Source organism: Callospermophilus lateralis, chromosome 14 (genome assembly GCF_048772815.1).
Source record: "Callospermophilus lateralis isolate mCalLat2 chromosome 14, mCalLat2.hap1, whole genome shotgun sequence".
NCBI classification, from domain to species: domain Eukaryota; kingdom Metazoa; phylum Chordata; class Mammalia; order Rodentia; family Sciuridae; genus Callospermophilus; species Callospermophilus lateralis.
Window position 1 is genome coordinate 29,469,136 of NC_135318.1, and position 25,896 is coordinate 29,495,031.

General features: G+C 33.8%; 1 protein-coding gene across 3 annotated transcripts in view; it reads right to left on the reverse strand.

The window, feature by feature from the left end:
* Positions 1–5,288: 5,288 nt before the first annotated feature.
* The window catches only part of Atl2 (atlastin GTPase 2), a 53,962-nt gene continuing 33,354 nt past the window's right edge, over positions 5,289–25,896 (reverse strand). For 2 of the 3 annotated variants that reach the window (XM_076833665.1, XM_076833667.1), the window contains exons 3-13: positions 20,440–20,574; positions 19,971–20,075; positions 17,481–17,531; positions 16,925–16,981; positions 15,008–15,100; positions 11,763–11,901; positions 10,844–10,971; positions 9,605–9,661; positions 8,554–8,625; positions 7,522–7,953; positions 5,289–5,500 (exon numbers count right to left, since the gene is read on the reverse strand). In XM_076833665.1, coding sequence (XP_076689780.1) covers positions 5,381–5,500; positions 7,522–7,953; positions 8,554–8,625; positions 9,605–9,661; positions 10,844–10,971; positions 11,763–11,901; positions 15,008–15,100; positions 16,925–16,981; positions 17,481–17,531; positions 19,971–20,075; positions 20,440–20,574 — 1,389 coding nt within the window. In that variant the 3' untranslated portion in view covers positions 5,289–5,380. The other variant, XM_076833668.1, reaches the window with a different exon arrangement.

A 25,896-nucleotide genomic window follows, 5' to 3' on the forward strand; every position in this document is an offset into this window, starting at 1 on the left:
AATTAAACCTTCCCCAATCAGAAAAAGCAGAAAACAGCAGGAAAAATCCATAAGCCTACTATCCATTATGAAACTTCTCAAATACTGCATCTTATACTGCAATATGTATCAGAATGATCTGAAGACTAATAGAAACATTTAAATGCATAGTGTGGATGAAACCCAAGAATATGCACCTGTAACAGGTACTTCTGGTGATTCTGATTAAAAATAAAAGCAAACCCATACTTTAAGAAACTATCCTAAAGTATTAGAATTACTACATAACTCCTCTGCTTTCCTAAGAACCATCAATGTATCTTTAACCTAAACATCAATTCCCTTATATTGTCCATAAGACCCTTCACCATCTGGCCCACGTCTGTATAACTTCATTTCCACTGCTACATCCATCTCTGCCCTCCAGTTACCCTACACCATTGTAGGCCTTGCTTCCCACCCCAAGTGACCAAACTCTGAGCCTCAGATAACTTTTCTATAAGAAACAGAGATGAAAATACTCACTCAGCTATTGCACTGGAACGGGTAGCATTTGGATAGTAAATGTGTTTGATTTCTTCTCCCTATAAAACATTCACTCTTCGCCCAAAAAGAGTAGTAGCCTGTCCAAAATAGTATGAACTTCTTAGATACACAATAACCCATAATAAGGATTTTATCTTCTCAACAGATAAGCTGGGGGAGAATTTAGGAGTAGATGCCTAAAAAGCTACATTAGAACAAAATGCTATACTGAAATTCTAGTTATATTACCACAAATTTTAATTAATGATCATGTTGCTTAGTATTTTGATGCCAAAAGGAGAAAACCTAACCACTGATATTTAGAAAATGGGTTGCTGGACAACCAGCTAACTCATCCACAGATGTTATGTGTGTGAGGGAGGCAGGCAGGCGGGTAGAGGGGATGAAGTTGACTATTCTAGCACATTTTTAAACACTTCATGCATTTACTATGTATAAAGACACGTCATAAAACTACATATACAGTATAATTCTTCTTTCCAAGAAGCTTAATCCAGTTGAGGAAAATACTGATAAATGCTTTCTTCCATAGACAAAACAGCAATGGCCGCTATCATCCAAACTTCATCTTATTTATTCTCTTTAGAAAGCAGGAGGTACAAAGTTAAAAATAGGTATAATTTGGAAGACAGATGCATTTTTTAACAAATATCATCTCCACACAAAGAATTTAAAGAAACATCAGTTTTTTAAAAAATATTTATTTTTCAGTTTTTAGGTGGACACAATCTTTATTTTTATGTGGTGCTGAGAATCAAACCCAGTTCCTCACACATGCTAGGCAAGCATGCTACCACTTGAGCCACATCCCCAGCCCAGAAACATCAGTTTTCATACATTTTCATTACATTCTCCTGAGATCCACGAGACAGGTATTATTCCCAATTTTATAGACAAAGCAGCTGAGGCTCCCCTGTTACATTTGCCTTTGTTCAAGTTCCCAAAGCTTAGAAGTGGATGTGCTGGGAACTAAACCTGAGGTTTAACTCTAAGGTCCATTTTCCTTTCCTAGAATTGCAATTTAAGTATTCCTCTACTCTAGGTTACATATGTTTATGATCGTCTCTGTCATAAAACAAAAATCTTTAACAGCCTAAATGACAAAGTGGGGGGAAAGTAAGTTATGAACAAGCATCAAGTACAGAGGGCCAAATGAAGTCAACAGATGGAACCTTAACACAAGCAAAATTGAGAGTGCAGTTTTCTGTTCCTGAATCTGCTTGCCAAGCACCCTTCACATATTACTATTTGATTCTCTCTCAAGCCTGTGGCAGTGGGAAAACTATCATTATAAAAAAAAAAAAAAAATCTCTTAGCAGTAATACAAGACCTGATGTTCTCTCCTCAAAACCCAAACTACCAGCCGGGCATGGTGGCACGTAATTATAATTATAGACCAGGAGGCTGAGGCAGGAAGTTCGTTTGAGCTTAGAAGTTTGAGGTCAGCCTAGGCAACATGTGAGACTGCAACTCAAAAAAAAAAAAAAAAAAAAAAAATTTTTTTTTTAAATTTTATCTACCATCTCAGAATAATCAAAGGAACCATTTGAATATTAAATAATTAAAAATTTAGGAAAATATCCATGTTATATAAAAATATATATAGGATAATCCCATTGTGTAAAATAACACCAAGATTATGTTTTATGCACATTCAGACATGTCAATAAGCACAGATTTCAATAGTACATATACCAAACTAAATAATGGTTAGCTCGGAGGTATCCATTCAAATCAAATGGACAGGGAGATTTTTGACTTCTTTGTTTGTTTACATGGTAATATTATGGGTAATTTTCACCTTGTTTCAGTAAAGTCATATTCAACTTTTTAGAATGCAGCCAAGAAAGAGTTTGCATCTTGAGTTAGGGATGTTACTCACCTGTGTCTGAAGCTTCATACTGATTCAAACATCTGGAGGTATGTATGGATCTGAGTCCTAGGTTTGCAAGCCTGATATACCTAAGACTTTGTTTTTGATGATGTGATTTCCTATAAATCTCACAGGTCTGTCATGAATGTGAAAAGTACAAATATATATGTGGAAATATTTTACTAAACTATGCAACAGGTGAGATCCCCTTCCTTAAGTCTTTAGGTATTTTTGGTCAGGCAAGGAGTTGTAAAAAGTCACAAATTTAAAGAACATAAAAGTTGTATTTCACTGCAGAATGTTAGGAACCGCTCAATTCCACAGCCTAAATTTCAAAAAAAAAAAAAAAAAAAAAAAAAAGCAAATCTGAGAAGAGAAGTTCCTGGAATATAATATAAGACTTAAGAGGGTGGTGATTCCACGCTATTTGGGAAATTCCCAAATTGGCTTTATTTGACCAGGAAATCAACAACTTAAGAACTGCTTTCCAAAAGGCCATTTTGGATATTTACACAGCAAACCTTTAACAGTGACATCTGTGTTTTCTGAAATTTGATGGAATATTTTTAATGGTTCTTAACCAAATTAATACCCAAACTCTTTTTTTAAAAAAAAAAATCCATAATAATGAAGCAATCCAACTAAAACTAATAGCACTCATGTCTACATCAGGAGTAAGGTTTCTAGACCACCCAATTCTAGACCAGCTCAATTCTGAAAGTAAAATAAACTTCATCTTGAAGTTTGCTGAAAATAACCCTCAAAAGTGAAATACTGGTATTCAATTCTAAAAACAGGATATTTTCACTGAGGCAAAAATAACTAGCCATTTATTTTCATGAGAAATATACATACAAGGCATATTCAATAGCAGGGTCACAAACGATTGCCCCTCTCAAAAAAGTAAACTGTGTCTTAATTAGTCAGAGAAATCACTTATCATTCAGAAAAATCTTCATCTTTTTAAAAAACCTAAGCTGCAATACTGATTACTAAAAATTATACCACAGAAATACTAACACCAAAAGGGTTATTTCAGTCAATAATTTTGAGTCTGTCTTTAATCCCTTTTATTGCTTATTGGTTAACAATCGGAGTCCTTCAGCCGAAACTGAAGGGTTTTCTTGGAATTCTGTATAGAATTATACCATCTTTGGAGAAAACACTCTAACAAGAAATACTAAGAAATCAAATGGTCTAGATTTCACAAGTTTTTTAAAGGTAAGCTAAGTCTTATATTTCCGAACAATTGCTATTATAACAAATTTTTATTTTTTCATTCATAAAAACAGTCCACGGCATTCATAAAACAGGGTGGTAGAAGAAATTAAGAGACATACTTTTTAGGTGGATTCTTTATGTTTAAGAACAGGTGAGTAGGCAGTAATTTAATACAGATGGAAAACAAATACAATCCATATAAAAACAAGATTTGAATGGAGATGGGAGAGAAGATATACCAACCAAAGTAAATTTAGAACTTTCATGCATGCAACTCAACATCTGAATTTTCTTTACTTAAAAACCAAACTAAGTGCTTTAGTAGGTGTTTTACTGTAAAGAAAGCTACAAAAGTATTCTTAAAAGGTCAGCCTTGCATATACTACACTAACACGTACCAAAAAAATAAAAAAGAGAGAAAGGGAGAGGAGAAATTAATAAGCCTCAGCTACACCTAAGCTACTCACAAGTTTTCTCTTACATAGACACAGAAAAACAACTTTACAAGCTTTGCTTCAAGGTACAATACCTTAGATTTCTCACTTGAGTGTTTCCTGCTCATGCTCTTTTCAGTATAAACAAATATGGTTTATGTGGTGGAACATATACTTGAAGAATTCCTTAAAAAAGAATCACAAGTTTCATTTTATATATACAACAAATTTTTAATTATGTACTGAAAATAAATTACAGGAAATAACTTTAAAATGCAACACAGGACAAATCACAATAAACATTCCCATTGAATTCCCTGGGGTGGGGGGTGGGGTGAGAATTGCAGTGCTCAAGGAAGATAAATATCACAAATATATCAAAAACTTCAAATTGTCTATGCATTCACACACTGACGTGAGCCACAAACATTCCTTTCACAGAAACTGTACTTATTAGCCTACCACAGAACCAGATTTTGCCATAAACTACAAAACTTTTAATACAAAATCGTATTTATATATTTATAATTCATATACATGCCCTATCTGTGATTTTAGAAAATAAAAGCTACACACTGTACAGACACTCTTAACTCATAGCTGTAGGCAACATTTTTGGATGGAATTTCTCCCCCAATAAAATTAATGGCATATTTTATGTACATGAAGGCTAAACTGCAAAAAGACAGTTCAGTTTCCCAGATATGCATCTCCTTTTAGGGCAGGTTTATAAATTTAAAAAGGCAAGACAAATGTACACCTCAGAATAACTTTCTTAGCTACAAGAGTTGCCATGTAATTTTTGTGAAATTTCCGATACATGCATTTATGTAATACTGGTATTGAAGGCAGTAAAGCAATATATACTTTTAATGTAGTGGCTCAATAAAGGCTTCATTGTCATTCCGATCTGATTCTTGATACAGTGATTCATAAATTCTTTAAAAATTAAAATTTCAATGGGACACTGTGTTAAAGAGACTCTAAATAGATTTCTTAAAATATTTCCCTGAAATATCCTTTTACATAAGACAAATTTCACTAACATTAGATTAAGTAAAAAGAAGGAAAAAAAAAAAGAATTAAACATGGCACAAATGTGCATGATATAATAATGCTCCTCACCCAATCTCCAGGTCTTAGGAGCCTTTAAATGAATGCTTAAAACCAACAAACAATTTTCACACTCTGTGGCAGCCATCTGTGAAGCCAGTTATACTAAACTACTTCTACAGTTGATTGTAAACTTTGGTTTATTTTTATTTGAGTTCTCATTGTACAGCAAGCATGAAAAAAGGGAGAGTAGAGTCCATGAGGAGATGAACTGTCAGTCTGTCTTTAATCTGGCATGATGAGACACCTGGTCAGTCAGGCCTGCTTTGATAGAGTTTGTTACAGACTGCCTTATGTTTTCCTCCATCAAATTATCACCCAGGGGCTTCAATACCTGTGGTATGAGAAATGTGCAAAACAAACAAAACATGAGGTAAAAAAAGAGTTACATATAAAAATAGATATAAAAATTCAATTCAAAGCAATGACAAAAATAACCAGGAATGTGAGAAATAAAAAGATGTTTCTCCCAAAAAAAAGTTATGATACAAGTAATGCATTTAGACATTTTATAATGCAACAAAAATTACTTTCCTCTTATTCAAACCATTTACAAATCCTATGAGATGGATGTGCAATTCCATACCCTATATGCAGCATCAAATCTGGTATGTATACAGCATTTATGCAGACCGGCCCAGACGGTCCTGCTTATTGTCCTACATGTGTGAGTGTGAACACTTCAGATAGAGAAAAAAGTTAAAAATACTGTCTAATTTTTCTTCTTGTTATTGTTGGATGACAGTCTCTGTCGCTGTGCTGATGAAAGAGCACGATGAACCATTCGACGTCTAGTAACTTCAAACAGTTTGGAAAACACCTAAAACATGGAGTGATTTGTTAGGAGAATGACTCAAGAGTGCCTTGATGCTAAAGAGTTTAAGACTACAAGAATTTGAGACTGTAGGTTTCTCACCTTCCTGGGACTCCTCTGAAGCAAAAGAAAAGAGAAATGCAATACATTTTAGACAAGGTTTGTTGACACAACACAGAGCTTCAGTGACTAGTGAGCACCTTACCTCAATAATACCATACTGAAAATAACTTTTGCACATCATTTAATTGTTTTGTAATATGGCACCTATAAAATCCTATAATCAATGCTAGACAGATAAAGTGTTTTTTAAAAAGACAACGTGAAATTACTGAAATTCATGGTGCAGAAAATCAGTAATGATTCAAAATGATAAGTAGATCACACTCTTATAAAAAGTGAGGTGGTGATAGCTTTTAATCCATCTTCTATTAGCAATTATCAAAGGACCATGAAGTAGTAAGATTTATAAAGAAATAAAATTCTAAAATTTAACAAATATCCAAACACAAATAGAATACTTTTCTAAAGAGAAAAGGCAAAACCCAAATTAACACACTATTACAAGAAAAGTCAACATCTAATCAACTTTCTTCAAAAAATGGTCTGCTTCTTCAGTCTTTAAAGCCAAAACAAACATGCACCTGCAAATCCTAAATCTTTAAATAGGTTCAACACCTTACTGGCCCAGAAGGAGCATGAAAATATTCCTTCACATCATTCATTAATAATAACCTCAGCTTTTATTCTGGTCCTTGACATGATGTTCAGGTATCTCATGATGATCATTTTAATGACATCCTTAAGGAGAATTATCTTTACACAGGCAAATCCAACATACAGGTGGCAGATATATAAAAATGCATTCCTTAGTAGATACTTGCTGGACAAGAGTTCACAGCCTGACTTTGAATTGTAATTTGAGGTAAAAGATTATGACTGAAGTTGGTTTCTCAGCTCATGGTTGCTTTACTTTGTCCTTTAGTATTTCCATGGTATAGAAGTCAAAGTTTCTTTGGAAAAAACTCTCTGTGGGATTGCTTCTTGTAGTATATCAATAAATCACCACTTTCTTCATGGAAGGCAATGACAGGTGTCTGACATCCAATGTTTTTCCTGCACTGCTTCTTGCTGGTGTAAGAAACTTCTTTTTCTTTCCAAAAGCATGACTATATTTCCAAACTCCTTTTCCTTACCTTTAAAACTATTCATTGATTATATTTTATTTTCTCAAACGAAAAAAATATTATTAGAGATCCTGATCCTACCCACTGACGGCAAAATCAGGCCTATAACTAAGAATCTATCCTGAGAATATTACAGATTTAAGCTAACCAAAATACATTATGACTTTAAAGAAAAAGAAATTTTTAATTAGTACATTCTGTATCCAAACAAAACATAAAATATATTTTTATCATTCTTCATGTAACGAAAAGTAGTTGTGTTTTATATAAACACTGCAGGGGAGGGGTGGGGAATAAAGGGAGTCACGGGGAAAATGAGATTAGTCACTGAAAAACTAAAAGATAGATACCAACCTGTTCCCATAGTGTTTCAGCAATCTGATCAATCATTGTTCCAATTTCTCTGAACTCCCCAGAGTATTTAACATATGCCCAAGTACAAAGGGATGTCAGTGCTAACCCCATGACAAGGTTACACAAGACAGCTATAGAGTTCAGGCCAATGAAGCCAGTCAGTCCTGAGATTATATACATAGCAAACATGACCGCAAACAGTGTGGCAGGAGTACGAGCAGCATAGAAGATATTTTTGCCATCATTGTGCTTTATAAAATTTGCATAGGTTTCTTCAATTTCAGCTTCAAGCTGGTCCTGATAACGACGGCAGAACTCATCTCCACCCATTTTTTTCACAGAACGAAATTGTTTAAGTGCTACTTCCTTGAGATCCAAGTGTTTTCGCTCCAGATCTGAAGGTGCAATATAAGGCTTGTCACCACCACATACCTGTACAGACAGAATTACAGTAGGAGAGATTACATGCCAGAAATAATTAACACTTGAAAGAAGTTCCCTGCTCATAGTTTTAACCAAACCACTTACATGATTTAATTTTAAATTTGTATGTAATACTTTGCAGATTAATATAACCTATTGTTTCTTACAGGTTTAACTGACTTAAGTAATTTTCCAAATATGAATAATACTACTCAAGCTGAAGTAAAAAAACTTTACACTTGACACCTGACTTCACCTGACCCACTAATATATCAGGTGGCTGACAAGAGTGGATAAAGATTACATACTGACATAGAACAAGTTTAGGGCAGAAGTTGCTACTAGCCTTAAGCCAATGTTAACTTCTATCACAGGCTATTAAGAACAGTGCTCTAAATCACAAGTCAGAAAACATTTTAGTAGAGGTTATGCAATACCTTACCACCTGAATTCTAATCATGTGAATTATTCTTAGTTTATTTCCAACAGAGATTATAAAGGGGAATTGTGAAACAATATAACAATGTAAGGAACACTAATTGGCTCCATTATTTTAAATATAAAAGTCTCCTATCCCGCTAGTATCAAATTTAAATTTTAGTTACAAACCTGTTCCATGCTTTTGCAATAGAGATCTCTTGCTCCTGCTACAGCAGCAAGATTATTAGCTTCAGCTGTTGCCTAAAAAATAAAATTAAATGCACAATTATTGTTCAAAAAATACCCTATGACTCTACAAAATCTGATTAACATAATAAATTATATACAGTGAACAAGTCTAAATTGAACCATAAAAAATATCAACTTAAAGTTTTCCTTTCCTTTAGGAGAGTATATCAGTAGCTTATGATATAGACTTTTAAAAGGATAGTTGCCTAAGTTTATTTTGCTTAGATTCATGCTTAAAGAGGTTTTCAGAAAGTACCATGTGTTATGAAATGGACAGATACAGATATAATCTTAAAATGCGCTAGATGTAAGAAATCATGATTTCCTTCCTTACATATAGTTCTTTCACAATCAGATTCACACAAGACATATTTTCAAACCTATAAAACTCTTACTACATTAATTTTACTAGAAAATACTATTTAATCCACTATAAAACTGAGAAGCTGCCCGAAGTAGTAAGTCTTAAAAAAACAGAACCTGAATTAAACAATACTAATTCATAATAAAAGAACATAATTTAAAGTGTGTGGGGGGGGAGCCTATTCACTAGAAGCAGCTCTAAATCAATAGCAAATGAAAATAAGCTTTTTTTCAAACAACAATCTTTGTTCAAAGACTCAAAGAACAGAAGTAGCTTAGTTCAGAAAGGCCCACATTAAACCATCTAATGCAATAGAAATGTTCCTACACTAAGTATCTGAAGAGAAGGTATAAAGGGCTTTATTTCTATTGGCCTACACATGGCTCAAGGTCTGCAATCTGCAGTTACAAAAAAAAAATCATATAAAGACTTTAGAATTCATGACACATACTGCCTTAAATATATAAAATGTATTTCCATGCAAAAAAAAAATTCCCCACATTGCCATTCCCAGAATTTCTCTTTAAAGCAAAGACTTTTGTTCTCATAAATAAGGATATATACAACCTCCTGCCCCTTCCCCCAACGCCTTATACATACACACACAGTGTCTTAATCTCTCTCTACCTGAAGCATGGACTTTGGATGTGGAAGTTCCTCTCCTTGATAAATTTTAATGTAAGCCTAAAAAGACATAGGATTCATTATATTGTAGGTTACACAATTTGATTTGACATCTCCAAAAAAAAAAAAATTAAATACAAAAATAATTTGCACCATTAAAAGGAAATATACTCTCATTTCAACAAAATTAATCACATTCTCAAAACTATTAAATACATACAGCTAAATAACACCTAGAAGAAATGTTGCTACCTGTACTTTGAACTTGTATAAGTTGTATCTCATATTTAAAAGTTTTATACATAAAATGCCATCCCTTAATGAAAAAAAAAATCCATAATTCTCCCTATCAATCTTTTTTTTTTTTTGGGGGGGGGGTAGTGCTAGGGATTGAACCCAGGGCCTTGTGCATGGAAGGCAAGCACTGTACCAACTGAGCTATATCCCTAGTCCTACTGTCAATTTTTCAAATAAACATGTTAGAAAATATTTTAACCCAGTATTTGACTAAAATTTTATCTCAGCTTAAGAAGGAAAAAAAACACCTAATTTGTAATTTAATAGGAAAAAATGTTCTGATGTCCATACAGGTGTCTTTCATCTCAACTTTCTACTGACTCAATATTAATCTATAACTAAACAAATACAGTATGAAAATGATCAGGCATTCAATAAGTGAATAAAAATACATTCTTAGTTAACTATTCCTTCCCACCTACCTATAATGACCAATAATAATACAACCCTCTACAATAGTCTTGACCTGGCAGGCAAACTGTAAGAGCTAAAGAATAACTAAGAGAGAGGGATAACCAATGAAAAAATTCATTTGAACTCAAAAATCAGTAATAGATACTTTCAGCTGCTCTTCTTGAGTCCTCAGAATTCTGAGAGAATGCTTTTTTGAAGAATTCAGAATACAGAATTATGTTTCCAATCCCTATTATCACTCACAAATGACAAAGCAGTATTTCAGTATAATAAATGGCTCTTCTCTCCATGTCAGACGGAGGAAAAGTAGAATAATTCTGTGAACAAACAAAATCATTTTCTAGAAGATACAAGTAGTCTGTTACAATCTCTTAAGTACCCTTAAATGTCGATACACCCAGAGGCCCAAATATGGGTTTTTGTTGTTGTTGTTTTAAAGTAAAGGTTAAGAAACTTCTTATATATACAGATGAGTCCTAAGTTGGCTACATTTCTATCCTAGATAGTCATTCAATTTAAGAATTTGCCTACCTTAAAATACTCTACAAGATCTCTACAAGTGACTTTAGATCCACTTATCTCTTTTTCCACCAAATTTTCAGGGGCAAGCAGCAATGGAACCAGATTTTGAAGCTCTCGTTTAAAGTCTTCATCAATATCTGGTGAACATGAAATTAGTCAACATTTAGTCCAACAAACAAACAAAAAAAAGTCCTCATTGATAAGAATTCTTAAAGTTCTATTTTATAACTTATAAGGTCTATTTTATAACTTTGTAAGAGGACAAATTATCACTTAAATACAATCATTTTTTTTTTAAGTTCATCCAAAAATGCCATATCTCTTAGGAAAAAACAAAAATCCCCACAACCCTAGTACACCGTTTTCCCACACCCCCATAATTCTTTCAGTTCAAATTTGGACTACCAAAATAATATCTACATCAAGTATTAAAACTAAAGCATCCTTTTCAAGAGGCAAACAATTTAAGAGATCAAATTAAATTTTAATACTATATTTTGTTTTTCTAACCATACTGTAACTTTTCTTAATTCTCAAGCCTTTTGCTATCACTTAGATTAATTCTAAAACCACAAAAAATTATGCTATCAACTATGAAACACAGAAATTTAAGTCTAATTGCATCAATACAATAAAATGGTTAGAGCTTTTTAGCAGATAAAATATTAAAATGTTTTCAGCCTTCCAAATTCTCAAGACTTCAGTCCAGAGCAAAGGAACACATTATAAAATAGGTTAATCAATATGCTAGATGGTAGCAAACAAACCAATAAAAGCTAGAAAGAACACTGAGAGCAATCTAAGCACATTAGTATTAATACATCATGATATCCTTTATCAATAAGACAGGAAATTTAAGGAATCATGTATTTGAAAAAACTTTCAGTCTCTAAAAATGTTTGATTTTAGCAAGAATGGGAATTCCCACCTTTCAATCTCCCATCAAAACTAGGATTAGTTGCAACTTTAAGACCAGGATGTGGTAAAAGGAAGCAACCCAGATTTGAGAAACAATTGTGAATGTGCTTCCTTACATTCTGTAATTCTTCATGTTGATTTTGTTTTACCTGAGTGCAGAAAGAGACAGGGTAATGGTGCAAAGAGAAAAAAAAAAAAATTAATGTTAAAAAAGGAAATTTACACGTATACTTGCATGTATATACATTCAACTCAGATGGTTCTAAAGGCCCATTTCTGAACACTTTGATAAGACCTCACATTTTCTTAAAACCAGAAAAGATGTTTCTTCCTAAGTAAGCTGCCTGAGATACCAAAATAAATAAATAAATAAATAAATAAATAAATAAATAAATAAATAAAAATGATCAATTATGGTATCTAATGTCTGAATAACAAGTTGTGGCTGTGACTTATAAATAAGATTTACCTTTAAAGTATTTATAATGTCAGAATAAAACAAAACAAAACAAACAAACAAAATACTCATATGCCTCCAGATAAAAGGGTTAGCACCTGACCAGAATAAGAGCCAGATCAAAAAGCTCCAGTGTAGTCCCAACTAACTTAGAAATGGTATTTTAGGACTCTCTTTATGTGATTATCTATAATTTATGCTAGTTATCAGAGCTTAGAAAAGAGATACTGATATTTATTTTCTGGAAGAAAATCTTAGAAACATTTTGAATAATTATTAACTCATTTAGAGATAGATAATTTACACACTCTTCAAAAGGTTCTTCTCGATGGCCATTGTAACAAAACATGTGCTATTCATAATTAAAACCTGGAAACCACCTAAATCTCCAGCAACAGAATGGAAAAACAGTTGTCTATTCGATTAGTGAAATTCTAAATAGCAATGAAAATAAATGAACTAAACTACATGCAACAACATGTTTTAGTCTCAGAAACAAAATATTAGGCAAAAAAGCTAAATACAAAATAACATATGTGTAAGTGCTTGTATTCATAAAAAGTACAAAAACAAAGCCTGTTAAAAGGATAATGTTAAGGACTGGGTGGGGGTAAGTAAGCACCTGGAGGTGGTGCTTCTGGGTGTAGGTTTATGGCTATATTCGTTTTATTTTCTACAAAGTTACCAAGCTACACATTATGACCTGAGCAATCTTATGAATACATGCATGGCACTGGTAAGAAGTTTAAGATCCTTCTTGCTTTGAGGTACCTAGTTCAGATATAGTCTGTTAATTTCTTATAAACAAACCAGAAAAAAAGCTGTGATAATTGCAGTTACCTGAAGGAGCTGAAAATCCAAGAGTGAAGAATTGGTCTTAATCTCATTTTAGGAATAAGAAAATCATACTATTCCACCACAAGTCTTGGAATGTGATTGAGAAACCAAGTGCATCATTCCACAGACAATAAAATCTTATTAACCTACTATATTAATAAAGGGATCTCTACACATAGAGATGTTATACATATTGTATATGTTAGTAGATGGTAATCTGTAATTATCTGACCTGCAGGTTTCTTAATTATTTTCACAGGAAGGTACTTTAAGGATAAAAGATGATGATCGTGTTGGTGAGGTTATTTTCCAGGAATGGCTTCATGAGGCATATCATAAAGGAGTGAGAGTACTTGGATCCTAAACCCAGTTATCAATAATTAGTTAAGTGACCATAAGCAAGTTACTTTTCCAGGCTCCAGTTTCACTGTGTATGTTATGGTTTAGATGTGGTATCCCCCGGAAGTTCACATGCAAGACAATGCAGAAAGGTTTGGAAGAGAAATGATTGGGTTATATCCTAACCTAATCAGTGAATTAATCCCTAATGGGATTAACTGAAGTGGTAGGGTGTGTGGTATATATACACAATGACATTTTTTCAGCCATAAAGAATAGAATGATGTCATTTGCACTGAAAAAAAAAATGGATCAAACTTGAGAATATTACATTAAGCAAAATAAGTCAAACTCAGATGGGTTGTTTGTTTTCTCTCATCTATGGAAGCTAGAAAGGAAAAAGGAAAAAAAAGGTATAGAACATGTGTCTCATGAAAACTGAAGGGAAATCAGTAGAGCAAAGAAAAGGGACCAAAGAGAGAAAGGAGAAGAGGAAAAGAATTTGTATGCATGCACAAATATGTAACAGCAAATCCTACCATTGTGAATAATTATAACGCTCCAATAAAAAATATGAAGGAGGGGCTGGGGTTGTGGCTCAGTGGTAGCACACTCACCTAGCACATGCAAGGCCCTGGGTTCGATCCTCAGCACCACATAAAAACAAATAAATAAAATAAAGGTATTGTGTCCAACTATAACTAAAAAGTATGAAGAAAAAAAAGGATGATGGGCTGGGGATGTGGCTCAAGTGGTAGCGCGCTCGCCTGGCATGCGTGCGGCCCGGGTTCGATTCTCAGCACCACGTACAAAGATGTTGTGTCCGCCGATAACTAAAAAATAAATATTAAAAAATTCTCTCTCTCTCTCTCTCTCTCTCCTCTCTCACTCTCTCTTAAAAAAAAAAATTAAAAAAAAAAAAAAAAGGATGAACTACATATGTTCAGGGTTAGGGTTAAGGTTAGGGATATGTTTAAAATCCCTTTTCTAGCTCTATATGTTGTCACTCTATCAGAGATATGAGAGGTTCTCATATCATCTGTGTTCAATATGTAAACGTTAACCAGCCTGTCCCAAACGTTGAGAAGCTGAGCTGACCAGAAAGAGACTTGTGAATATTCTAAGTGGACCAAAATCTCCTTAAAAAATATTGATCCTCAGGAGGCTAAGGTAGGAGGATACCAAAATTCTTGAGGCCAGCCTGGGCAATTTAGCGAGATCCTGTCTCAAAAAAAATCAAAATAAGGCTCAAAAAATACCTTAGTAATAGAGCACTTGCCAGGCATGCTAGGGGTGGAATCCCCAGAATGAAAGGAAGGAAGGGATGGAAGAAATGGGGTAAGGGGTAGGAGGAAGGAGGAGAAGGGAGAGGGAGGGGAAGGAAGGAGAGGAAGGAGGAAGGAAAGGGAAAGGAAGAGAAAGGAAGGCGGGGAAGGAGGGAAGGTGGAAAGGTGGGAAGGTTGATTCTTTGAATATTTACTGAGGGACAATTTGTTCAGGAGAGAAAACACAGGTAACCACTTATGTAGAGTTAGTAACTGACAGTGTAAGCACAGTCCAGGCAGCCCAGCCTTTTGCCTGGTGTGGTGCTTATGCTCTCCTCTCCAGGACACAGGGCTTACCTGCAATCTCTTTTCAAGGAATTGTATTCCACCTTCCAAACCATATGAATGTTCATAAGGATAACTCCAATCTCGAATCAAAAACATTAATGTCTACACACAGAAAAAATACAAAACACTTCTTATAAAATCTTGAGGAAAAACCATAACTTTAATAGTTAACACCTCCTTTCTCCCCTAAACAATTCTTACTAAAAGTGAGTACATGGCTATATTAAGGGCCCACCTAAACCAACAACATACTCAGCCCCCATACCAAGTAATCACCTCCACTTGAATTTCACTACATACAAGGAAAAAAGTCACCCAAGCAATAATATGATTTTAAAAAGGAACAAAAGGCAGAGCAGGGCATTTAGATCATAATTTTAAATCAAGGTTGTATAATTACAAGACCAACCAAATCAAGATGGCTAATTCTACACGGATTATAGATTTGATGTCAATAGCACTAATTTCACAGAATGATTTTTAATTCATACACTTAAGTTTCTCCACCTCAGCACTACTGACATTTGGGGCCAAATAATCTTTAATTGTGCATGGCTGTCCTGTGCATTACAGGATATTAAACAATATCTCTGGCTTCTATGCACTACACACCAGTAGCATTAACTTCCCCCAAACTGTGACAACAAAAAATGTCTCCAGACATGGGCAAATGTCTACTGGGTGGCAAAATTACCCTAGTGCAGAAAAACTCACAGATGATATATTTTATTCATATATATAAAAGGAAGCCATAAACCTGCCCAATCATTTCATTAAAAGTGATTGCTTTAACCAGAACAGCAGACGAGAATGAGACACAATTGATGTAAACCCACTAATAATCACTAGCAATGCTATCAGAGGAAGGACTTCACACACTGATGGGCAATCAATCTAGATTTCTTTGTTGTATTTCCTATCCTCCCCCACCCTAACTGCAACTGACCAAACATTACTAATGGCAACCTGCAAATTGTACTTGCTTCAAAAAATAAAGTAGCTGGGTATGGTGGCACACGCTTATATTCCTAGCAGCTTGGGAGGCTGAGGCAGGAGGATCACAAGTTCAAAGCCAGCCTCAACAAAAGCAAGGTGCTAAGCAACTCAGGGAGACCCTGTCTCTAAATAAAATACAAGATAGGGCTGAGGATGTGGCTCAGTAGCTAAGTACCCCTGAGTTCGATTCCCAGTACCAAAAAAAAAAAAAAAAAAAAAAAAAAAACCCTACCTGGAACTTTTTCATATTAAAGCAAAATAAAGAGTATCAGGACTAACTTCGACTTGTAACATACCACAAAAAAGAAGCTGACCCTTATTTTTGGAAAGAAAAGTTACATTACTCATGGTTATATTAAGGGCCCACCTATTATTATATAATAAAGTTCTTTTTCCCCTCAAAGTTTAATGTCATGATAATTTTAGAGAGAAAAATAAAAAAATAAAGGTTGTTTATGTACCATTTTTCCAAGCTGGTTAATGTGAGGGAGTCATTTTAAGAGAATTTCACTTTTTACTCTACATAATACCATATTGTTTGAATTGCTAAAATAAATGTGTATATCTTTGCAAAACAAAATTAAGTTAAAAATAGACCTACAACATTTTCTAGTAGTGTATCACATATAAAAGAAATGTGATATGACTGTCTTATTCAATTTCTCACTGTCTTAAGTTTTGGAATTAAGTAACATCTAACAGAAGTATTACCCCCTTAATCAAACTAGATTTGTTTGTTCTATTTGTTTGTTCTATTTGTTCTATTCTGTTGGCCTCAAACTGGTATTAAGTTGGTGACGACATCACCAATATTTAGATTCAACTCCACTGAATTGATTGCTACAAACGTCATAATACCCTGTATCTCCAAAGTTAAAAGCTGAGGTGAGCTTCTCATAAGTCTTATAAAATGATAAAACACTTACTTACCTGAAATGGTTTCTGATAGATTTCTTCCATTGCAAGTCTTCCATACTCTGTAAATAACTATAAAATCAAGTTATTTAAACTAATATCCCCAGGGAAATTGACAGAGACATTTATAAAATTGTTCTATATCAGAGGACAAGCTATCAGAACTTTTAATATCATCTGAAAGCTAAGTATTTAATTTTCTAACACACAGGGTATATATTGAAATCATAGGCCTGGCATAGTGGTGCACACCTATAATCCCAGTGACTCAAGAAGCTGAGGTAGGAGGATCACAAGTTCAAAGCCAGACTCAGCAAAATCAAGGCACTAAGCATCTCAGTGAGACACTGTTTCTAAATAAAATGCAAAATAGGACTGGGGATGTGGCTTAGTGGTTGAGTGACCCTTAGTTCAAACCTCAGTACTAAAAGAAAAAAAATGAAATCACAGATCAGTTTTAAACCATATAGTATTCAACTTTGTTATTACATCATAGGCTTCTAAGTATAAATTCACAATAACATGACAATTCAATTTTAAAACTTTAGCATATATTCTGAGACGTACATACTTGTAAGTGTTGAAGATCATCTTCTTGAATATTCTGAGATAAATTATATACCTATTAAAACAAAATTCATTTTGTTTTTATTAGTGTCTTACTTTGAATACCCAGCTTGAGTATAATTTTCCTTGTGAAAATTAAGACTATTTTATGCCTTACCACAAATTAATCACTCAGCCACTATCTTAATCAGTGGCATACAAAAAGGACTTTTTCTTTTTTCATAATAGTCAAGTGATAAAATATTAAGGGGGAAGGAGTGGTGGTAAAATATGTGAAAATCATGAATAAATGCATATTCACTGCCTAAATTTGGCAGATACTTGGGAAAAAAAAAAAAAAAAGTGTACTGCAACAGCCAAACTATGAAACCAACCTAGATGCTTTTGAAGGGATAAAGAAAATGAGGTATAAAAACACAATGGAATATTATTCAGCCTTAAAGAAGAATGAAATTATGGCATTTGTCAGTAGATGGTTGAAGCTAGAGAATATCATGCTAAGTGAAATAAGCAAGTCCCCAAAAACCAAAGGCCAAATGTTTTCTCTGACATGTGGATGCTAATTCACAATAAGGGGGGTGGCTAGGGAAAAACAGAGGTACTGTACATTAGGCAAAGGAGAGTAAAGGGAGGGGAGGGGGTATTGGAGGAAGAGGGACAGTAGTATGAAACAGACATTATTACCCTATGTACATATATGATTGCATGACCGGTGTGATGAATGAGAAGTTATACTCCATTTATGTATGATGTGTCAAAATGCATTCTACTGTCACATGTAATTAGAACAAAATTTTAAAAGTTAAAAAAAATTAAAAATTATATTGTATAATAGGTTCTTTTTCTCCTCAAAGTTTCATGTCACAATAACTTAAAAAGAAAACTAAAAAGTAAAGGTTGTTTATATACCATTTTTCCAAGCTGGTTAATGCGAGGGGCAAAAGTATATAACTGATCAGTGGAAATCTCATCTAACATTGACTCTACTATAGTTCTCTTTTTACTTAAAACTCATCAGTCTAAACAATTTTAACAGAAAAATTTTAGCAGCCTCTGGAAACTAATAAAAGTAACAGTAGATGGCACTCTTGTCCTGTCCAGAATTTTCTGAAGATTTTCAAAGACAAAACAGACCAGAGCTATAATAGAGGCTCTAAAGTACACACTCAGGAAAAGAGAAATTGGAGAAAAGATTAGTTAGGTCCAGTCCTTCCAAGACAGATCTTCAGAAGAGAATTCAGGCTATAACTGGAGAAGAATGAGCACCTAATGCTAAGAAATAACTTGTATCTAAGAAAATAAGGGTACTCCAAAGGGAGAAATACAGATAACTTGGAGGTCAAGAATACATATACTTGATGGTTATAAGTTCAGCAAACCTAAAATGATAGTCTCAAGTCATAATTAATTCTAAAGAGTATTTTTAAAAGTAATTAATGACTGAGGTAATTAAACTTCAGATTTAAAGTAAAACCTGACAGTATAACTAATCTATTCTTATCCATCCAGTGGACCTTAGCTTTTAGAAAACAGGTCCAGATCTTTTCATTGTCAGGGCCAGGCAAATAGTAAAGAGATACACAGACTTGTTTATCTTAGATCATTAGTACTCAGAATACTACCCTGGATATAATAGGTGCTAACAACCCTGGATATAATAGGTGCTAACAATTTGTTGAAAGAATAAATGACAAGGTCAATTTGTTATTGATTTATCAGCTAGAACTTATTTAAGGAAAGAAAACTAACCTCCAAGGTCAGGAAGAAAGCAATAATAGATATCTAATCTTCCTGGTTTTTTAGAGTCTACAAAGCACTTTATGCATTATCTTATTTAGATCTCTTCTTTTAACAACAGCCACACATGAGGTAGGCAAAATGGGTAAAACTCTCATTTTGCAGATAAGAAAGTGACTATATAGTTTTAAGTTACTGTCCAAAGACAGATCTTTAAAAAGTTGAATAAACAAACAAGAGAACCCCAAGTTTGAACCCCAATAATAAATAGTAAGACACAGAACTCCCTCATTATAATTTAAGGCAAAGTCTACTGCTAGCTTACTTGAGGGGCTACACTATGATAAGGCAAATATGAAGAGATGGCTTCTATACTACTGTAATTGTGCCATTTTGCAAAAGCAGAGAAAAAAAAATAAGAAGGGAAAAAGAGATTTCTGAGGGTCCCAGATAGTATCACTTAGTGTGTAGTAGCCATTATCCCCAGCCCTCTAAGGCTGAAAGCCTAGATTCTACAAAAAATTCGAAGGAACTGGTTTCTGGCATATTGCTTCCTTTGTAACTATCCAAAATACAAAATTTCACATTATAAGTCAGAACAGTAAGCATGGAAATGTAAATAACCAATAAGAAATGTCAATGTGGTCTTTAATTTTAATCATATTAAAATTTTTCTTCAATCAAAAGGCATTTTTGAGGAGCAGCTGAAGGTACCAGGATCATAGGAACTGATGTCATTACTTAATCCCTATCTCACCTGCACAGAGCTGGTCATAGTGCTCAGAGCAAATACGGTTGCACAGTCTTTAATAGTTGACTGGCTATCAAAGGCACCCTGGGTATCCATTAGCAGCACAGCCACCTAGGAATTCAAAAGTTTATTATACTGAGTAAACAGTCACAAAAAAACAAATATAAAAATCATATATTAAATGGTAAATTTCAAAAGCAATAATTAAATCAAGAACACTCATCTCTACACATTTTAACATAATAATCTATACATTAAAGTTGCCAGACATTAAGTTCTGTGTTGCTTTGAATTTTTTTTTTGGAAGGGGGGTGGGGGGGTTACTGGGTATTGAAACCAGAGCTTTGTGCATGCAAGGCAAGCACTCTACCAAATGAGTTATATCCCCAGTCTGTTCCTTTGATTTTTAACACAGAAAGTAGCTCAAGAAAAAATACAGAAGATTAAAAACAGAAAAGCATAAGTGGAATTTTACTTTTGTTCCATTAGGTCTGTCAATCACAAATACTTCATTCCAAACTTGTATGCCTGTTGTTTCTCTTTCACAACCACCTCGCCATGTAAAGCCGGTCAATGGTTCATTGTTTCCACCAATCCAACTTTGAGAATCCTGTTAAAGTCAAAGATAAATGTAAAATAAAACACATAAAAATCAAAAGAAAAAAAAAAACTTTAAAAATCACCCATTCCATATTTTACAGATGAGGAAGGTAAGTTCAAAGATAAAATACACTATGTAACATCATCCAAGTAGTTACAAAAGCAGTCCTAAATTCTATGTGGATTTTTATAAGGATGCAGTTTCCTTCAAACCTGAACCTTCTCAAGTCAGTTCAAATTTCCACTCCGCTTTTAGGTGAGTGGGGTCACACCCATTTTTCCCTCTTCAGCAAAGATTTCCTATAATGTTTAACACAAAAATCAGACACCAGCTATATCTTCTTATACAGAAAAGTAAAACTAAGTTTCAGAAAGAATGACTGTCAAAAAAGAGTATCACTCTCTTAGAAGACCTTATATTAAATGTTTTTTATGATGCCTTGTTACCTTTAAAACATAATCAACTTTTAAAATGACCAAGTCTTAGGCTGGGGATAGTAGCTCAGTTGGTAGAGTGCTTGCCTTGCATGCATAAGGCCCTGGATTCAATCCCCAGCACCACCACCAAAAAACAAACAAACAAACCAAGTCTTGTTTGCAACTTGATTCAAATGATCCAAGTATAAAAAAGTCTTACTTGAATGAACAGAATCTGAACCCAGACTACATTATCAGTTGGGATAAATATGTGTCTGATATGAATGACGTCATGGTTGCATTAAGAAATAGCTAAAAGAATACTTGTATGTTAGATACTCAAGTATTTGTGGTAAAAGGATATGCCTGGCATTTAATATTTCAAAAGGCACATATACACATACAGAAAACAGATGAAAGAAGACCAGCAAAATGTTGATGTAGATAATGCTGGGGTTCATAATGCTATCCTATTTATTTTGGGGTATATTTTAAATTTTCTATAATATAATGTTTTAATTAAAACTAAAGGCCGTACTACTATAATTACACATGACAGGGCTGGAGGTACAGCTCACTAGTAGAGTGTTCACCTAATATGTACAGGCATTGGATTCAATCCCCAGCACCATAAATAAGTAAATAATATAACAGTTAATAAATCATAAGGTAGTTTATCTAGAAAATTAAATGTGGGACATAAATGAATACCTTTGACAGATGTCAAGATGACTATTTTAGTATACTTAAAAGTCCTTTACTCAACATATCTCCAAGGAAAAATTTGGTTTCAGAAATACTTCTGGTAAGCTTGAATATCTAATCCAAAATAGATTATAAAGTTCAAATTACTGGTAGGAAGATGATGTTTTAAAGCAGGATCAATGAAGGATGAAACAATTTAGGAAGAGCACGTATAAAGTGGCAAAAATAAGTCATCCCATAATGTAATATGACCACACAGCCTTAAACGTTAAACAATCTATAATCATCATTTCACAAAACTCAGTCTTATAAGTCATAAAATTCTCTATTTGTTTTCTTCAGGTTTCAATAACTTCAACTAAAGGCCCTCACCTCTGCTGGTTACAGACTGCCACATGGTACAACTCCATCATAGTACATACAATAGAACCATATTTCAAAGTACCCTTCCTGAGGATAGACGACCACAACTGGTAGTCCTGCCCCTGGCCTATATTTTAGATGCTCCAAATTGTTCTTGTACCTCCTTGCTGTACTCTACCCCAATTCTTGTCACAGCTAATTTTCACAAGAAATGTAATCATGTCATTGTCTTTCTAAAACTCCATCAATGGCTTCCCCAATACCTATAAGACCATCTATCCAGAGACCTGTTTCATAAGAATGCCCCTTTAATCTATTTTTTCTCTCTCTGTTTCTGATATTCCCAACCAATACTTGCATAACTAGTTTCTACCATATCCCTCCACCAAAAAAAGAAGAAGAAAAAAATATCGCCATTTCCCAAATGCATACACTGTTCAGCCATCAACACCTTTCTCTGCCTAGACTCAGATTTTTTGACATGGTGGGGGAATCCGATGCCACATGTGAGAACCTACTCATTCTCTCGCAATGTCAAAGAAATCTGGTATTGAATGAACCATTTTTAAAAGGTGTAACCTACACAAATAAGTTAAAAGATACTATCCTCTTAGAGAAGTCTACTTTTAGTCACATTTTATTTATCTTGCTTCTCTATCTTCTCTAACAAAACTACTTCTCTAAACAAAATTAATTTCCATGAGAGCAGTTTTGTTTCATTCTCATGAATTCCCAGCATGTCAAATAGTGCCTGGTTTGTAGTTAGGTATCCAAAACATTAAAGTTTTGTGCTCCCTTCTGAGCATGGGTAATAGATGCAGAAGAAATATGAGCTTCTTTATTATTCTAGAAACAAAATTATGTAGACAAAGCAGTAAAAATAAAATTTTTGAACTATGGATAGGCTAATGTGCTTGTTAACCCCCCTTCAAAAAATTTTTAAAAGAATTAATGTCTCATAAAAATCTACTATATATCATTGCTTCTTAGTAAATGGGAATATTGTAAAATATTCAATGGATTAGTTAATAAAAAGATAAAAGAAGGGGCTGGGGATGTGGCTCAAGTGGTAACGCGCTCGCGCTCGCCTGGCATGTGTGCGGCCCGGGTTCGATCCTTAGCACCACTTACAAACAAAGATGTTGTGTCTGCCGAGAACTAAAAAATAAATATTAAAAAAATTCTCTCTCTCCCTCTCTCACAAAAAAAAAAAAAAAAAAAAAAGGTAAATCAGAAAACCAAGTTAATCAGATTTTCAAAATTTTGAAATCTGTTATTTCTCTAACATACTGAACATTAAAGCTTTCATAAAATACATTCATTCATTCATCCATTCATTCACTCATTCAACAAATCTACTGAACCTCTACCAATTGCCAGTCACTGTTCTAGTTTCTAGAGATAGAGCAATGAACAAGAACAAAATTTTTCCTCTCCAAGAACATTTTAGTAGGTTCTAGAGACAGTCTCAATGATTATGTCCCAAAGATTACAGACCCCATATGCTCTCAAAATTTATTAAAAGCAAATCTTGGACCTTGAAAACACACTAATCTGATTCCATTCACTACTACAGAGGAAAAAAAAAACCGCAAAACTCACAGATTTCCAAAAGCTACCTTATTCTTCCAATTTAAAAAAGTAGGAAAAGAGGAGATCTTAAAGAATAACTCTCAATTGCAAAGGCAATCTGAAGTCATCTGAACTTCAAATGTAGTCAAATGGTGGAATAAACACAGCACATGCCAAAAAAGACTTGTCTTTGTAACTTACCAGCAATAAATAAACTCTAAATAGTAAAAAACAAATTCATATTTCACCAAAGGAACAGTAATTGTCTGTAGCAACAAAATGAAACAACAGCTATATAAGCTTTATACCCAGAGTTTGGTAGCCCAGACAAGCCCACAACCATCAGAACACACCAGCTTCCCATTTGCTGACTCCTTGCACAACAGCTAGGCTTAAAAAATAAAAGTCCATCCAGAAGCCATAACAACTCAGCTTGGACTGGAGTAAAAGACAAAAAATATAAAACTAAGACCCAATTAGCATTACAATAAAAGAAGGAGATCATCCCTAGTTAAAAGCCCCACAAATGAAAATTCTAACCTGTATAAAATAAGTACCTATTCAGGAGACAGGTTTTTAACACTCAATACCCAAACTGGTGGAGAAAACTGGTATATACATTCTAACCACTGATTGTAGCTTAGTATTTTCAGTTGAATGTGAGAAAACTCAAGTCCCAGAAAAAAAATATGGAACACTAATTCTGAAATAATTAAAATGTGTCACCTAATCTTACTGATCCCCTATCCCTGCCCTCATGTCCAACTCCTCTTTCCAGGGCTGGACAAATAGTTGGCATTACAACTGACCCAGGTCACAAAGTCAAGCAAAGAACATTTCTAAGAACTTACAGATTTGCTAAGGAGAAATTTAATAATTTAAGTTCTGCTTAAATGCATCTTTGACCATGAAGACATTTTGCTAAGTGAAATAAATCAGACAAAGAAGAGAAATGTATGTTTCCAGTCATATGAGTTGCTTAGAGTAGTCAAGCATGCAGACAGAAAGTAAAAGGGTGATTGCCAGGGGCTGAGAGGAGAGGAAAATGGATTTAGCACTGAAATAGTAACATAGCTTTAGTTTGTGAAAATAAAGTCCTCAAGATGAAAGGTGATTGGTGATAGCTGCACAGAATTAATAAAAAAATTTAATGCCTTTGAACTGTATACTTATAAATGGCTAATGTGGTGAATTTTGGTTTTGCCTATCTTACCACAACTTAAAACAAAAAGGTGGCCTTGAGGGGTACCAAAACAGAAAGGGGAGACACCACCAGTTATTAAACTGCTATCTAGCCAACTCCAACACCCTCTAACAAGCCTACAATTTTTATTTTCCTTATGGACTTAAAATTCTAATCAAATTCTGTTTGTTTCTCACATTGGTAAAAATGATAGAAAATTCAAAATTTCAGATTATCATATAAGAGTTACAATGCTTCACTTAAAAAAAGTGAAATATTCCAAAGTAAATTCAATTAAAATGCTTAAATGAATAAGCTAAACCTCTAGATTAAATCTGGAAGATAGTTCAATGGACTAATGAACAAGTATAAAGTATAATGATGTTTTAAAATAAAAAAAATCCACACCTATCAGAATGGCTAAAATTTAAAAGATGACATTTACAAGGAATACAACAACTATAAGTCTCCTATATTGCCTAGTGCAATTGGTGAAACCTCTTTGCAAAAATATTTGGCAGCCACTAGTAGAGCTAAAAAGGTATTTTGTCATATGACCCAAATTTCTACTCCTAGATATAAACCTACCAGAATTGGGTATATTCCCAAGGCTTGTATAAGAATATTCACAACAACTTTATTTAGAAGAAACAAAAACTAGAAACAACTTACATGTATATCAATAGAGGATGAGATAATTAAATTGTGATATATTCCTCCAATGAAATATCACTTAGCAACAAAGACATTTCTGATGCATTTAACAATACAGATAAATCTCTTAGACTTAATGTAAAATAAATCAGACACAAAATATACATACTTTTACAATTCATGTCACTTCCAAAATAGACAAAAATAATCTAAGGTAATAAAAGTCAGCATAGTGGCCTTTGAGAGCCGGAATAGTAATAACTGGGAGGAGAAATAAGTGAGTCTTTTAAAATGCAGAAAGTGTTCTGTCTTGATCTGAAGTGGTGGTTAAAAAACATACTCATTTAAAAATTAACTGGCTATACTAAGGTTTATGCATTTATTGGACAGCAAGAAACGTTACTACATTTGCACTAGCACATGTTCTTCTGTCAAGTC